The 16759-nt window shown below is 35.5% G+C and overlaps 1 protein-coding gene across 2 annotated transcripts in view; it reads left to right on the plus strand.

Moving 5' to 3' along the window:
• CWC27 (CWC27 spliceosome associated cyclophilin) overlaps positions 1-16759 on the plus strand; it is a 356917-nt gene that overhangs the window by 25855 nt on the left and 314303 nt on the right. For both annotated transcript variants that reach the window (XM_069096407.1, XM_069096408.1), the window contains exons 8-10: positions 528-607; positions 1924-1960; positions 2617-2771. In XM_069096407.1, coding sequence (XP_068952508.1) covers positions 528-607; positions 1924-1960; positions 2617-2771 — 272 coding nt within the window. The remainder of the gene's footprint in view (positions 1-527; positions 608-1923; positions 1961-2616; positions 2772-16759) is intronic.

Genomic DNA, 16759 nt, shown 5'->3' on the forward strand with positions numbered 1-16759 from the left:
GAAAAAAAAGGAGAAAAGTGCCTGAATATTAAGATGGGTTGGTTTTATTAGCAGGAGACAAGGTGGCGTATGGGAAAAAACTTAGTGTGGTTTATATAAAACAGCAACACTGGACTTGGAGTAAGATGGATTGGGATCAGAAAATCATTAACTAGTTGACTAAGAATCACTTTCTTATACTTTCTGAGCTTCAGGTCCCTCATTTGTAAAATGGAATTGGTAATATTTGCATTAACTGTAAATATGAACTATCATTTCAATTCAAACATGTAGAAAGGGGAATAATGTATAATTAGGCTGGAAAGAGGTTGGATCCAGGTTGTGAATAGCTTTCAAAGTCAGAGGACTTTATGTTATCCTAGAGATGTTCAAGGTCATCCAACTAATAAGTGACAGAACTAGGATTTGAAACCAGGTCTCTTTTGATGACAAGTCTAGCACTCTTGGTACCATATCATGCTACACTTTTGGTGGTAAACTCTGCTTCTCTATTCATAATATAATATTTTTTCAATGTTATTTTTCAGAGCATGAAGGGAAAAAGCAAAAGTAGTCATGACTTGCTCAAGGATGATCCACATCTCAGTTCAGTTCCAGTTGTTGAAAGGTTAGTTATCATATTAGTGCAATCTCTAGTTCATGGTGGTTTTTTTTGTTTGTTTTTAATTTTTGGGGGGGAGGGGAGTGTTTCATAGTATTTTAATTCCCTTTTTGTAGTGTCATCTCAAGTGCATATAATCTTAAATTTAGTTTTCTTCACTTATCAGCAAATATGACAGTTCATCAGATTTGTGTTTGAGATTCAAATTAGAGAAACTTCCTAACTCTCTCCCTGTGTTATTATTGCTATTGAACTTTAAAAAAAAAAATTATTTTAATTTTAGAGCTTTATAGGTTGAAAGTGTTTTCTTTATTCAGATTTTTCTTCAGAAACTTGATGTTTAATTAAAAACTGACTTACCACCATGGTGGTGTACTTGGACTAAATTTTTCATAAAAATTGTTTCAGCTATATCAGTGTTTTCATTGAATTTTAATGCTTAAATCTCTTTTCTAAGAATGAGCAGCGATGTTTTGGCCTAAACCATTGAATATTACTTTTCGCTCTCTGGAGTACAACAAATTTTGTTCTGTGTTGCTTCCCTTTGGGGGTGAAGGATAGCTTTTGATTAGATTCTGTCTGATTAGTTGGTACTTGATTAGTTGAATGACTGTTCAGTCTATTTTTCTGTGAATAGAATTATTTTCTCAAATTTTTTTTTCACCTCTTATTTTGGTGATCCTGTTAAATGCAGCCTTCCCTAATAGGTACTGTGCTTTTATTCATCCCATTCATTGGGTTGTAGTTCAAGACATTCTGGAACTTACGTGTAGGAGTAGCTCAACATACCTATTTACATACTGTCATGAATTTTATGAACATTAGTATGTGACATGTGGGAGAGCTACAGTTGAGAGAGAGAGAGAGTAAAATGCTAGTTTCCTAGAATTAGTACATTTTAACAAGTCCCACTCGGAGCAAAACATTTAGGAATGTATGAATAGAAAGAATATTTTTTAGCTATAACTGATACAATAGGAACTTCTTCCCACAGATTTTTCAACATGTTGCTGTTAGAAGTGGCCTGGACCCATAATCTAGTTCAGTGACATAATAGATCTGTTTGACAGTATGTTTCTCTTTATTCTCATGAGTCAGCAAGCTTCATTTGTGGAGTAAAGAGTGGCTGCCATTGAACAGTAATAACTTAATGTAGCTTGTATATCAGTTTTGGCACCCATGTTCAAAAAGAAGACCCAAGTAAAATGAGCATAATTGATCTCATGTGTCTGGAAAGTAGGCTGTATTTTTTTTCTTGTTCAGTATTTTTATTAATATCAGCAAGAATCTGAAATTTATGTGGGTGTTCTGTTTTCTTTTAGTGAAAAGGGTGCAGATTCAATGACAGATTCAGATGACGTGAGTAATAATTTATATAAATAGTTTTGCATTATTTGTAGATGGCTTAAATTTTAAATAAAATTAATTTTGTAATATTAAATTAAGTGTCTGTGGTTAGGTGTTTTACATGAAGTATTTGCAAAATATATGTGAGAAATAATAGCTTCAGTGTTTTTTTCTTTATTATTCTACTTGTATACACATAGTTTTGCATTATACGTTTGTCACCCAGAAGTCTATTAAGATTTAAGTTTTAAAAATAGGTTGGTGATGACTATATAGCTAAAAAACTGTGAAAGTTATTTTTCTTTTAATACGTGAATAGGCAATGCACTTTAAGTCATTGAAAGATGGCTCCTTAACAAGTAGAGAATTCTTTTGTACCTGAGGAGAAAGTAAAAATTATATATTCTTGGAAGGTAAAATTTGTCTTTTTTTCCTTTGTATCACAGTGATGCAATCATAATAGATCAGTGAATGTTTGTTAAATGAATGAACATGTGTTTTGTGGCCGCCAATGAAACATTGTAAGCCTGTATTCATTAAAAACAGTTTACTGGAGAAATGTTATATAATGTATTGAGAAAATGACTAGCCTGTAAAATATCTATCTTTTTTACCAATGATTGTTGAGGTAATTGTTACCTAGGCAGATATTAAATTTTATTCTCTAGAATGAAGATGAATATGAAGAAGATGAAGATGATAGTGATGAAAAGAATCTAATGAAAGAGCAAATTGCCAAAAAATTGAAAAAGGATAGAAGTGAAAATGTTAAATCTGCTAAAGGAATAGATAAAGATATAGAGAAGAAATCAGCTAGCCGCAGGTGAGTCAAACATGTTTATGATTTCAGTATATTTTTAGAAAAACTCTTTCACTGATAACATTTTAAAATAAAGCTAACTACATTGCATCTATAATGAAAACATTTTAATATTTGATCATTCTTTTTTTTTATTTTTTAAGCAATCGGGGTTAAGTAACTTGCTCAAGGTTACATGGCCAGTTATTTCTGGGTGTGGTGCCAAGTATCTGAGCCCGGATTCAATCCCCAGGTTATCCCGACACTGGGGCCGGTGCTCTTACTTGCTGAGCCACCTGGCTGCCCCTAAGCAATTGGGGTTAAATAACTTGCTCAAGGTTATGCCGCCAGGTGTTTCTGGGTGGGTGCCAAGTGTCTGAGCCCGGATTCGATCCCCAGGTCATCCTGATACTTGGGCTGGTACTCTTACTTGCTGTGCTACCTTGCCGCCCCAATATTTGATCATTCTTGAAACTGCCTGTTTAAATGTGTATATAGTCTCAATTTAGAGCTTGTATATGTTAGTCAGTCAGTAAATATTTATTAAACCCTTAACCCCACATAATGCAAAATTAAGACTAAAGACCAAGACCAAACCCCTCGCTCCTCCAAAAAAAACCCCATGTTACAAATAAGAATAGCTGAGCAAAACAAAGCCATATAGTGGCCTTGTCCAAAAAGATATGTCTCTTTATGCACCTTGAGTACAACAACCCTCTGTCAATAAGTAGTATGCTTTATCCTGTAGTCTCTGGAGACATAGTTGGTAATACTGCATGGAGGAGAGTCCTAAAATCTTTTAGAGTTGGTTTATTTACAGTGTTATTGTAGTCGTCTGCATTGTTCTTCTCTTTTCTGCACTCTGTATTAGTTCATAGTATCCAAGATTCTCTGAAATCATCTCTTCTGTCATTTTACACTCAGTAATATTCTAATTACATTCCTATCCCTGGATTTCTTCATCCATTCCAAAATTGATGGGTACTACTTAGATTCTAATTTTTTCCTTTTTTTTCCCCTTTAACTCCCCCCTTCAAGATCAAGAAGTTTGTTTTGCTTACGATTTTCTTTCCCTGATAGTCTCTTCTACTTTGCCCTGTTTCCCCCAGTCTTATTTGTTTCCCTGTTGAGTTTGATATATTTCTACATTAAAATATTTGTATATGTATGTTTAACCCTTTTTTCCTTTCAGGTAAGAATGAATCTCATCTAATACCCATTCTCCTGACTCCTTCCTCCATGTTTGTGTGTTCTTCTTACTTAAGTTACGAGAAGTAGCAAGTTCTACTCCCATTTTTTCTTTCCTGCAGTATTCTTTTTACTCCCCTTGCTCTTTTTTTTCCCCCTTTTTGTCAGGTCCTCTGTTTTCCTTGTTAAGCTCCTTAAATATCCTTTGAAGACATTAAGGTTCTGAAGGGGCACTTGTTACTTCCCACCCTACCTTTCCAATCTTCTTACACCTTATACCTTTTCACATACACTTCATTCCAGGGGTACTGGTCTTCTAGCTGTCCCTTGCACAATACTCCATGTCCTAGCTCTATGTATGTTCATCGACAATCCCCCATGTCTGAAACTCTCTCCCTCCTCTACTCCCTTTGTAGTGTCCATGTCTTCTTTTTAGCCTCAGCCACCTTCTGCAAGAAGCCTTTCCCAATCCCCCTAATTCCCTCTGTTGATTATCTCCAATCTGTACTGTATATCTGTTGTTTGTACATATTTGTTTGCATCTCTCATTAGACTAAAGCCTCTTCATAGCAAGGACTGTCTTACCTTTCTTTGTAACCCTTGTACTTTGCACAGTGCCTGTCACATGGTAGGTGCTTAAGAAATGATAGTTAACTAACTATATCATCATATAACCAAATGAATTGCTTTCTAGGTTTCTTTAGACTGTTTTGTTTGTATTTCAGAGGCCTATTTAGCTTTGATCTTTACATTGGAAAGTCTTGAAAGTTCTCTATTCCATTTTCCCCCTTATAGAATTATACCAAGTTCTACAAAGTAAGTTATTCTTGTGATAAGTATATTTTTTGCCTTTTGGAATATTGTATTCCCAGTTCTCCTCTGATGTCTCGTAGAAGCTGTCAGGTCTTGTGTGTGAACCTGACCGTGGTTCCTTAGTACTTGAACTGCTTTTTTCTGGATGCTTATAGTACTTTTTCTTTGACATGGGAACTCTGGATTTTGGCTAGGACTTTCTTGGGAATTTTCATTTGGGGGTTGCATTCAAGAGAAAATAGGTAAAGTATTTCTATCTTGACTTTGTTCTAAGAAGCTAGTATATCTAGGCAGTTTTCATGGTAAATTCTTAAAATATATTATTCAGGCTTTTCTTTTTGGTCATGATTGTCAGGTAGCCTAGTGATTCTTAAATTATTTCCTCTTGACAGGTTTTCCAGGTCAGTTGTTTTTGGTGTAAAGGACCTTATATTTTCTTTTTTTTTTTTCCAGTGTATTGATTATGTTCTAATATTTTTTGCTACCTTATGGAGTCATTCGTTTCTGTTTGTTTATTCTAGTTTTCAGGGAGTCCATTTCTTGGATGAGGCTTATCGGGCTCTTTTCAAAGCTAGTTTTTCCTCCTTACACTTCTTTCTTCAATAGATTTTATTTGATTTGTATCCCTTGTTTCCTTTATAGAAAAGCAAATACTAGTACTGGCAATTAACTACATAAAATAGTATTTTTTTCCTTATTTTCAAAGTTACTTGTTCGAGTTTTTTTGGTATATCTAGTTCTGCAGTAGTATGCTGGTGAATGTTTTCTTTGATTTAATGATATGTCCAGCTTTATTCTGAATTAGGGTTTTGTTCCTGTACTGCTCTTTTGGGTAGGCCTTCTTTGATCTCATCCTGGGTCTTCTGGGGTCTTCTGTTAACCTCTACTACCTGGGGTTGGCTGTCCCAGGATCTTTGAGATTCAGAGCACTGGACCTTCAGCACTTTCTATAGCCTTGTTCTGAATGCTATTCTGCAACTCTGGTCTGTTCCAGGTTAATTTTGTGAGGTTCAGGAAGAATGAGTAACTTGCTGTAGTGTCTCATTGGATTTCTTGATCTTTATTCTGGCTAGTTTGAATGTCAAGTTTTTTGCTGAAACAGTTATGTGGGAGAGAACTGAGAGGTCTGCCTTTGTTCAGGTGCTCTTCTTGGCTGGAACCTGTCACTGCCTTTGTGAGGCTGATCTTTCCTCTGAAATTGATTTAGTCGTTAAATGAGTTAAATATGAGTTAAATAACTCATAGTTATTACAAGTTTAATACATTTTTCATGAATTCTTCAGGACTGACTTGTTGACATCCTCCCTTTGTTGCAGAATTGCTGGTTTTTCATTAATGCTTTTTTTAGCACAAATCTCTTTGTCTGATCTAACAGGGAAATCTGCAACAAAAACAGCACTATAAACATATAGTAAGTCCTAATGCCAGGTATTGGTGTTGTGTTCTGCCCAACACAGTAAATTCCATTGTTACAATCATAGCAATAAATATCAAATTATCTTTATAATTTACATAGTTATCATGTTTTTATATCAGTATTAAGAAGCTTCCAGAACCGAATCTCATTAACATAGACTACACCATGTAATTAAATTGATACCATGGATAAATAAAATAGTGGCATTATAGGAAACACCAAAATAGAATGGTTGAAAGAGCTCAAATGGATTTAAAAAAAGAGCTTACCTTGTACAAGTTCCAAAAAGACTCAGGTATTATCTGATATGCATTCAGATTTCTAGGAAATAAGTCATAAAATTAAAAACAGTTCACATTTCAGCCCACAGTACAGATGGGTTCTTCTGAAGGCAAAATTACCACAGCTGACAGTCATCTCTCTCAGTTCGATTTTATTGCTAGTGCCAAAAACTTTTTCTAAATATTGAAATTCTTCAGTTTTTACCTTTTTATTTACATTCCAAACATCCGCAGTTCTTGTGATCTATATTATTTCCCAGGGATGTTCCGCTGCTCCTTTATCTCTGTCTGTAGTCCCTTGTGAGGAAATGACTGCCCCCTTACTAAGTGCCATGGATTATATACCATCAAATTAACTGGAAGATCACCTTGGCTTAAATGTATAAATACATAATATATATTATATTATTATATATACATATTACATATATTATGTAATATTACATAATATATAATTAATATATTAAATATATAAATGCAATATAATAATAATTACAGAAGTAATTTTTCAAACAAAGGGGTAATCATGAAATGACAACAATATTTTTATGTTAATTGAGAACCATAAAATTTACAAAGCTCTTGTGAGTATTGAGCATATATAGCATGGACCCAGACAGACCATGCAAACCCTTCCCTCCCCCCACTCCCTCTTTCCATTTACTTTCCTACACTAACTCTGAGAACTAATCAGATTCACATTTCTAAAACATTTCCTCCCTTGTCACCACTCCTGTATGTGTAATATTCCTCTACTAGACTGAAATCTCCTTGAGTTCAGGGACTATCTTATATGCTTATATTTGTGGTTCCAGTGCTTAACATAGTACCTGAAAATATCATATACTTGATAAGTGTCCTTCCATTCCATTCCATATATCCCATTCAATCTTGGTCTAATGTAGCTGCTTTTTGAATCCTTAGAGGGTGGGCATTTTCTTATTTAACATCGAATTCCATGTACCCACAATACGGCATAGATGAAAATGTAAGTCTCAAACAGTGATGAAATAGCTCAAGTCCCTTTGCTTGAAAGCATATCTCTCACATAGATTTAATCATATACTCAGCAGAAATTCACAAGAATATATGTAACTCTTGACAATCTTTTGCTGAAATTTATTCCCTCACATTGGCCAGAAGGGAAATAAGGCATCTATTGATTTATGATCTGAAATTTCATAAACTGTGCTAAATTCAGAGGACTTTTGAGTCCCAAGTTTTAGTCGTCTGGACTTTCTGCAACTTTTCTTCCAATGAAGTAGTTAACTGCTTCCCTCTGTCCACAACCACCATCCCAGAGTCAGTTTACATTTTTTAAGGTTTTTGGCTTTTGGCACTTTAGTAAGTAAAGAAATGGTAACTTCTTAGCCAAAACTCTTAAATGTTGACATCAGCAGACATTTATTGTGCATGTTTCAGTCATACTGCTAAGTTTTGGGATAACAGATACAAAGAATCAAACAATACCTGCTCAGAAAGTGCTTATATTCTCCTGCAGGTGGGGAGAGGGGAACAAGAAATATGTAAGTATAGACAGAATATGTAGAAAGAAAACAAGTACGAGTAAATACAAAGTATTTAAATGCAAGGTCGTTTTGGAGGGTGGACGCTGTTGGGGACATGAGGAAAAGCTTTATGAAGTAGATGTTGCTTGAGATGAGTCTTAAAAGGAAGGGGGCCTGTAAAGCAAGAGGTAAGGAGGACATGCATTGCAGGCTTGAATGACAGGAAATGGCATATCATGTGTGAGGAACAGAGAGAAGGCCAGTTTGTTTTGATATCAGAGTGTGGAAAAGGGGTAAACTTAGAGGAAAAAATCCTAAGTTCTGTTTTGTTGAGTTTAATTTCTGTTGAGTTTCAAATGTCTCTCAGCATTTAAACAGCACTCATACATATTCCGTGATACACATGCATAATTATGCAACACACATACACATACACACACGTACCATACTTAACACAGAACTATAAAAATCCATAATAAATATTTTCCAGAGGGTACAAGGTCTCTCAAACAAATGTTCCCGATATTTGTTTTAATAGGCTGATTCCAGCTACTTTTTCCAACTCTTCATCTAAACTCTAGCATCTAAGCAGTCAAATAATGAATGTGTCCTAAGCTCTATGGGAGAAATTGTCTTTTCATAGTTTACTTTCTTAGATGATTGAGTTTTAGATATCCTTTCCTGTTGCCAGTACATAGAACCTTTCTCTTCTCATCTGTTCTAGATTCTCCAATATACATTTGACTTCTGTGTTCTAGATGTGCTCATTCACAATTTATTGTGAGCCCTGACCATTGACTGAATTTGTGTTCTTTTCGGATCAAGACATCCCATATATATAATATGCATTTCTCTAAGGAAAGTTTATGGTTCTGAATTCCTAATAATCTAAAAAGCTTCCTTAAATCTACTTTGTAATTTCTACCATTTGAGTTCCTGTGTCTTGGCAGTTCCACTTGATTGTCTACATTTGTGTAACTAGTTTCTCAGTTATATTGCACACCAACCAGGGCCAACTGCCTGCTGTCCATGTTTTCTAAAACTCCATTTCACAACTAACCCACTTACTGATTCCATCAGAATCTGTGGGACCCTGTCCTTTGTTTCAGTGCATGGGCCCAGTCACCTGGGAAAGCTCATTGATCAGACAGAACTACTAATTAGCTCATGACCAACCCAAAATCCTCTTATATTTCCCTCTCCCTCTTTCTCTCTCTCCCTCCTTTTCTCTCTCTCTGTCTCTGTCTCTCTCTCTCCCCCTCTGTGTGTGTGTGTGTGTGTGTGTATGTGTATGTAGAGTCATCTGGTTGTGAAATTCCACTTCTGACAACAACTGATCAGACAGGACTCATAATTTTGCAGGAGACTTAGAACATACGCAAATTCAAATAAAAGCAAAAGTTTTTTTACTTTAAGTGAGACTGCATGAAGTTTACAAATGAAGAGGACTTATTACCACATCTTTGTAATAGTAGATCTATATAGCTTCTCAGGTCCAGAATTTAACATTGCAATCTCTGGGTGGATGTTTTGTACCCATTCTTACATGTGCCACGATTGGGGGGAGAGTAGACTTGGATTTTCAGAAATTCCTCGGTTTATACCGTACTAAGGCAGACTATGCCTCATGCCCTGAATGAATTCCTGCCTCATGCCCGCTTTTCAGAATCCCTTTCTTTTCTTCAGAGCTCAACTGAAATGTTCCTTCTCACATGAGGCCTTCCCTGATCCCCTTCAACTCCCCCACCCCACAACTAGCTGCTTATTTCTCCCAACTGAATTTGCTTTTTAGTTATTTTGTATATGTTTTGCATATGCACAAGACCTGACACATCCTAGCCATTTAGTTGATGCTTTTTGGAAATAATTAGGGGGTGGGTATGGGGAGAGGTTTAGAAGATGGACCTGGGAGAAGAGGAGGAGAAAATGCCCTAGCCTGGCATTCTATTTTCTTGCACGTTTTCCTTTTTCCCTTTTAACCCCTTATTTACAACAAAGAAGGGAAGAGATTAAGAGAAAGAATCTGATCATCTCTAGGAATTGGTAATGGAAGTGGTCTGTTACTGTTCCTCTTCACCAAGCCCCAACCCCAGTCTCTGGTTCTTGTACTTTCTTTGATTCCTCCCCCGAACTCTACCAGTCTTTTTCTCTCCCTATCCCACTTGGAGCTTCATTGAGGGGTGGGGGTGTGTGTGTGTGTGTGTGTGTGTGTGTGTGTGTGTGTGTGTGTGTGTGTGTGTGTGTGTGTGTGCGCGTGCACGTGTGTGTGTGTCTGTGTCTGTCTGTCTGTTCATTCCTCCTTTATCTGATTCAGGTAAGAATGAGGTCATGAGATTCCCATTCCTCTGACTCTTTCCTCCTTGTTTGTATGCTCTTCTTCTCGCATTCTTAATTTATACAAAATAGAAAGATCTCCCTCATTTATTTTCTAATATATTCCTTTTTCTCTCACCATATCTTATTTCTTTCAGCCTCATTATAGGCATTCATGTTGGTTTCCTGAGTAGGGCCCCTCTCTGTTCCTGCATTGGTTTCTCTTACCTCTGTTCTCCCTGGCTGCTCTGGTAAAGCCCTTCCACCTACCACCCTTGGCTTCTACGTACCTTTTTAGATACTCCTGGACTAGGTGTAGAAGCTTATTTTTACTTCCTTTCAGATTTCTTTTTGGTACCTTTTTCAGATGCTTGCTGTGGTTTGTGTGGGAGAACTTGGCTTCCCTGTGACCTTTCATGTTGCTGTCTCAATTCAGTGTTACCACCTCTTAGAGAAGTTTAGCCAATAGAAAACAGTTGCCATAGTTAGGAGGTGTAAAGAATCCTGAAACTGCCACACCTGGGCAAATACCTAAACTCCTTGAGAAACTGAGGGACTTGATAGTCAAAGGTAGCATCAGTTAGGATATTTGCTCATTTTTAGACCTTTCAAAAAACAGTGATTGAAGATTCCAAAAAGTGATGTCTCCTCACAAAATAAGAAAAGCAGTTGAGAAAATGAACCTTCAGATAGCTTGGCATGACATCCTGCTGAATGAGATCATTTCAAGTCCTCAATGAAATTTATAATAATTCAGAAGATTGATCTAGTCATCAGTCAATCAGCGAGCATTTTTTTAAAGCATATAATATGTACCAGGCACTGGGCTAAGCACTAAGGACACAAAGAAAAAGAAAAAGTAGTCCTTGTCCTTATAGATCTTACATTTTGAGCAGAGAGAAAGCCATGTATATAGTTATATGCAAGATATATTACTAGTAAAAATCAAATGAATTAAAAAGGCATATTTTCCAGGCTAAGACATGCAGCTGGATTTGCAGCCTGTTGTGTTAGTATGTTAAAAATAACTAATAGCTATATTTTGAACAAGCCCTGTAGGTAGACAATGAATTCGACCTAAAATTTATTAGAATAATAAACTTCGATTAGATCACGTTTGGGAAACTTTGCAGCTCTTTCCATGAACCTCAACTATTTGTTGCTGCTGCTGCTGCTTCAAAACCTTACCTCTTTAAAGAGGTGGATCTTTTATGAAGGATTTGTAAAAAAGACTTTAATAAGAATTATACAGGATGACAAGACTTGGAGAAATTGGGATTTGTATCATTTGAGGGAAGGCTCGTAGCATTGGAGTCATAGTGCCATCTAAAGAAATAAAAATAGAATTCTTTACTTCTCCAGTGATAATTTAACAGAACCTTAGTTTTGTAAGTATACTCATATAAGAAACTTCATCTTAAAATTCATTTTCTCCACCTTGTTTATCTATCTCGTGTCACTGTGTTAAATAAGTCAGTATAAAAGCTTGAGTTTATAGAGTTTAATAGTAAAATGACCCCCAGTATTCATGGCCATATCCACAATACTAAAAAGAAGAATTCTTGCATTTGTCAATGTCTCAAATACAGTCACTTATGCTAAGAATATGTTTGCTTCTGTCATTATTTATAAAGGATGATTGTGTGTCCAGGCAAGCTCACAAAAAAAACTGTTCTATAATGCTGATTTTCCTATAAGTTTGCATTTATTCTGTTATTTTTGATCATTGATTAAACTTTTCCATTTTAAAAATAAAACACAAAGATCAAATTACTCATGTGATATAGAATTTATTGGAAAACAAAAGAACAAACTTTGAAAAAACATGATTTTTACTTACAGTAAATTCTTACAATATATACTTTACTTGAAATTCCTAAACTTTATATTTTTGCACAAATTGTAGATTTAGCTTTTTAGCTAGGCTAAATTTTCCGTCAGGTCTAGTTAAACTTATTTTTGAACATACAGGCCATACATACCTGGTTTAAATAGCTACTGGTTTGCTGCTTTCCAGATGTGTTCATTTTTATTGACTGAATGTAAATAGAACAAAATGACCTGTCAAGGTTGTTCTACTTCACCTCCCTTTAAAAAATAGCATTTTGAGTTGTGGAGGCCAGAGTCTGGCCATGGAGCACCGTTCTTATGAGACACAGGGGTAAATAATTTGCTCCTGTTAGGGCTTCCCTAGGACCTGATTTCCAGTTTATATAGGGCACTGTGTTGAAATGAGCCTTCTCATATCACCAATGGAAATTGTGTTATTGTTATAGCTTAGAATTATCTTAAACCCAGGACTGGGGAAAGAACATTGCCTTGGAAGTCAAGAGTCTTAAATTTAGATTCCAGCTCTGCCATTTACTGGTTTTGCAAAACCTTAGGCAGATCATTTCACCTCCAGTTTCCTCGTGTGTAAAATGAGAGAGCTTTGTCCTAGATAACCTACAAAGATCTTTCTTTACAGTGTAATAATTTTAGGAAAGGACACTCCCTTCTAGGAGGAGCAAGTCTCTTCATCTTACTGTACTTCCTTTTCCTCATGTTACAAAATGGGTCATTGGAGTGGATGATTGTTTTCAGTCCTAACATTCTGTGATTCTGCAGTGTCTTAAATAAAAAGTGCATTTTGTTCAATGAAAATAAATGACCAGACAGATCATACTGAAACTTTATCAAAACTAGTTCACCTTTGATGTAAAACCAAACATTAAAAAGTTTATCCCTACAAGATTATTTAGGGGCAACGAGGCGGCACAGTGAATAGCGTGCCAGGCCTGAATTCAGGAAGACTCTTCTAAGTTCAACTCTGGCCTCAAGACATTAACTAGATGTGTTCCCCTGGGCAAGTCACTTCACTCTGTATCAGTTCTTTGTCTATAAAATGAGCTGGAGAAAGAAATGGCAAAGCATTTCTGTATCTTTGCCAAGAAAACCCCAGATGGGGTCATGAAGAGTCAGACACAACTGAAACAATTGAACAACAATACTATCCCTTTATAGTTGTTTGAATAAATAAAAGTAGGATTGTATAACTTCCAACTAATATTTTTCATGATATTACTTATAATATCCAAACTACTTAGGAGACTAGTTCTTTTGAAATGCTTTCTACTTAAGTGGACAATTTAAGTGATACGAAATATGTGTTGGTTAATATTTCTTGGATGGTAATTGCATGTATGTGATACATACACACGTTCAAATATGTATTTAGGCTTTTCCTTTACATTAATAGTTCTTTTTTTTCCTATTTTATAAGCAGGAGGCTTGCTTGACTTGTTTTGTATTGTACTGTAGTTTCATTCTTTAAAGAGACTCCTGAATTTAAGAGCACCTTGTTTTATGTGTGGCTAAGCTTTTCAAATAGGAAATTCTCTTGTCAGCTATTCCTTCTTGCTTAATTTGCTCCATGGGTGGCTTTTAAGTTTGAGGTAAGCACATCAGTACCGTGTTCATTTTTGGATTCTTTTAAGACAAATTATCTGAACCCACTCATATATAAATGGTTTTTCTTCCTTCTTTCTTTCTTCCTGCTATTTAAACAAAATAAAGGAAAAACAAAACAGTGTTTGAGGATTATGGGAAAAGCAATAATTTTCAAAGGGAAGATAATGTTCTTTTCTCTTCAACTTATTAATTTATCATCTAGTGTCTTTCACTATTTTTCAGTAATGTCAATAATCCCAGGTTTTTTTTTTTTTTTAGTATATTCTTGCTTTATGACAGTTTTAGCTTCTGGAATCCACCTTTAGTAAAATTAAATCTCTTTCCCCCCTTTCCCCCAATCTTCAGACATACTTGGTTTCAAAAATATAAGAAAAAAAAAAGGAATATATGAGTATGTTATAAAAGAGTGAGTCATTTGGCCAGTCCAAAATGAATTAAAATAGCTATTGATGCCAGTCAAATAAATTAGCTGTGTGAAATGAGTATATGTTCCAGATGAGTACGTGTGTCACATATTTCTAATTTAGGAATATTTGAAATATTCTCTCTTCTTTGCTTATTTTCTTCTTGTTACTATAGTATTGTCTATTTTTAATAGAACAGGTGGGAACCTTACTACTTTCCATCACTTTGGGCAGGGGGCCATGCAAAGTATATCTTCACTGATAGTCTGTGGTACTCTTCCAGTTGGTGAAGAAACATCTGGAATCTGTTATAGCTGTTCACTCAGGATGATGTTTAAATCTACAAGTAGACTGAATGAATGGTATTAACAATGTAATTTTTCAATAAATTTATAGACAGTCAAGTTTTCCTCTAATAACTTATCCTAAGTAGTTTTTTTCTTTTTCCTACTGAAGATTACACAGTAAGTTGGGTATAAAAACCTGCAAGTGACAAATTAACTTTTTCTATTTTGTGACTTTTCCCCTAATTACTCTTACTTAATTCATTGAATAAATCTTTTTTTATTGGGTTTGAGAAATGTACCATATGTAGAAGAAGAATTTAGTCATATTAAAATATACTTAAGAGACAGGAAATCTTTTCTGTTCAGTGGAATAAGAGTTAGATAATTTGTGGGAAGAGAGGGAAGAGGAAATTTGCATCATATTAGATTTCTTTCAGTGTAAAATGTCAGAGCCTTAGTAGTAGATATTTAAATAGATTACTCATTATTACTTTATAAATTGTGACTTGTTTTTTTTTCAGCAATTTCTGAATGCACTAAATCTTTTAAAATTCTTGAAGAGTACTGTCATTTTTTATCCTGTAGGTGGAGCTCATCTGCTATAATTTTTTTAAAGAAGTCAATCAATTCCAATTTCTTCCCTGCTTTTTTTATTTTTGTCTTGGTATATAGATATTTGACAGATACTTTGCTGGGCAGCAAGATGTGTCAAGATGCTCTAGTGACAGAATAGATAGAATATTTTGATGGACAGAAATATTACAGGAGCACTTTTTGTCTGTCTCATCATCAGTGCCAAGAGAAGTTAATTCCTGTTATGTTTAAAACACTTTCAGATTTACAGTGAAAAGTAACCCTTTGATTTCAAGTGAGATTTCAACAGGTTGTGGTGTCTCTTTTGTTTTCTCCAAAATCCACTGTAAATCAAAAAGACTTTAACCTTCTGATCATTAAATATTTGGTAGTAATCTTGTAATGACAAAGATATAAACTTTGGAGTCTTGGACAGCTTCCAATGTGGTTATAATTATATTCTGCCCATGGATCATTTTCTTCCTGTCATTTTCAGTTGGACATAGACTGTTTATTTCTTGTTTGGCCCAGTTCTGTTGGTTGACACTGTTTAATGGAATTTGTATTTTCAACCACATACGAATTATATTAGACTGACCAACAAGTGCAAAATGACTTACTGGAGTGGTTATTCCAGGAATCTGGAAAGCAGTATTGTTATAAAATATGGGCATTGAAGTAGAGGTTAAGATCTCCCAAGAAATTGGATTGAACCTAAAATTATAAAGCAAGAAATAATAAATAGCCATAAGTAATGTTTTCATACCTCCAGAGGCTTGGATAAGCACCCAGAAATGCTGTTGCTAATTTTAACCTCTTGAGTCTGCCTACTTTGGATGTGAAATATGAGAATAAGATTTCTTGCAAGACTTCTTGTGCTTTTCTTCCCTGTATTTCTAGGCTTTCTCAGAAAAGGTAATAGACCCTCACATGGTGCTTCCTTTTGTGGTTGTCCTCACTTCATTATCAGACTCAGGAAGTAAAGATGTGTCTGAAGCTACAAACCCTCTGTAATTGTGGAGATTAGGCTAGTTAGTGCAGAAGAGTGAAATCCACAAGCTTTCAAACTAACTTTACTCATTAGAATCTTCTCTCCCTTTTTCCAGTTCCACCCAGATCCCCATGCAAACGTATAAAACCTGAACTAGAACTGAAGAAATGAATTGACCACTCACTTCACAAAGTATTTTTTTAAAGTACCTACTCTGTACTAGACACTCTGCTATTCAAAGTGAACAAAAGCAAGATAGTTCTTGTTCTCAAGAAGTTTATATTTTTACTGTGAGGAAATTATGCATAAATAGATAAATAAATACAAAACATATACAGAAGGGAGCGAGGAGTTCCAAGAGGCAGAGGTGGGAAAGAAGACCTTTCCAGGCATGGGGATAGCTTGTGCAGTGTCATGGAGGTGGGAGATGGAATGTTGTGTGGGAGGAACAGTAAGGAAGCCAGTTTGGCCAGAAAATAGAGTATGTGAAGGGGAGTAATGTGTAATCAGTCTGGAAAGATAGTCTGGAGCCAGATTCTGAAGGGCATTAAATGTCCAATAGAGGAGTGGCAATAGGGAGCTGCTAAAGCTTCTTGAGCAGAGGAGTATTATCAGACAACCAATAAGCATTGATTACAGGTCTTTCTACTGTGTGCCAGGCACCATCTTAGGTGCAGGGGATATTAGACAAAAACAAGACCATTTTTGACCTCAAGAAACTTCTGTTGGGAGAGACATTTTGTGTGTGTGTGTGTGTGTGTGTGTGTGTGTGTGTGTGTGTGTGTGT

This window comes from Petaurus breviceps, unplaced genomic scaffold (assembly GCF_028583685.1).
Source record: "Petaurus breviceps papuanus isolate PSGF00001 unplaced genomic scaffold, PetGlider_PUasm1.0 229, whole genome shotgun sequence".
NCBI classification, from domain to species: domain Eukaryota; kingdom Metazoa; phylum Chordata; class Mammalia; order Diprotodontia; family Petauridae; genus Petaurus; species Petaurus breviceps.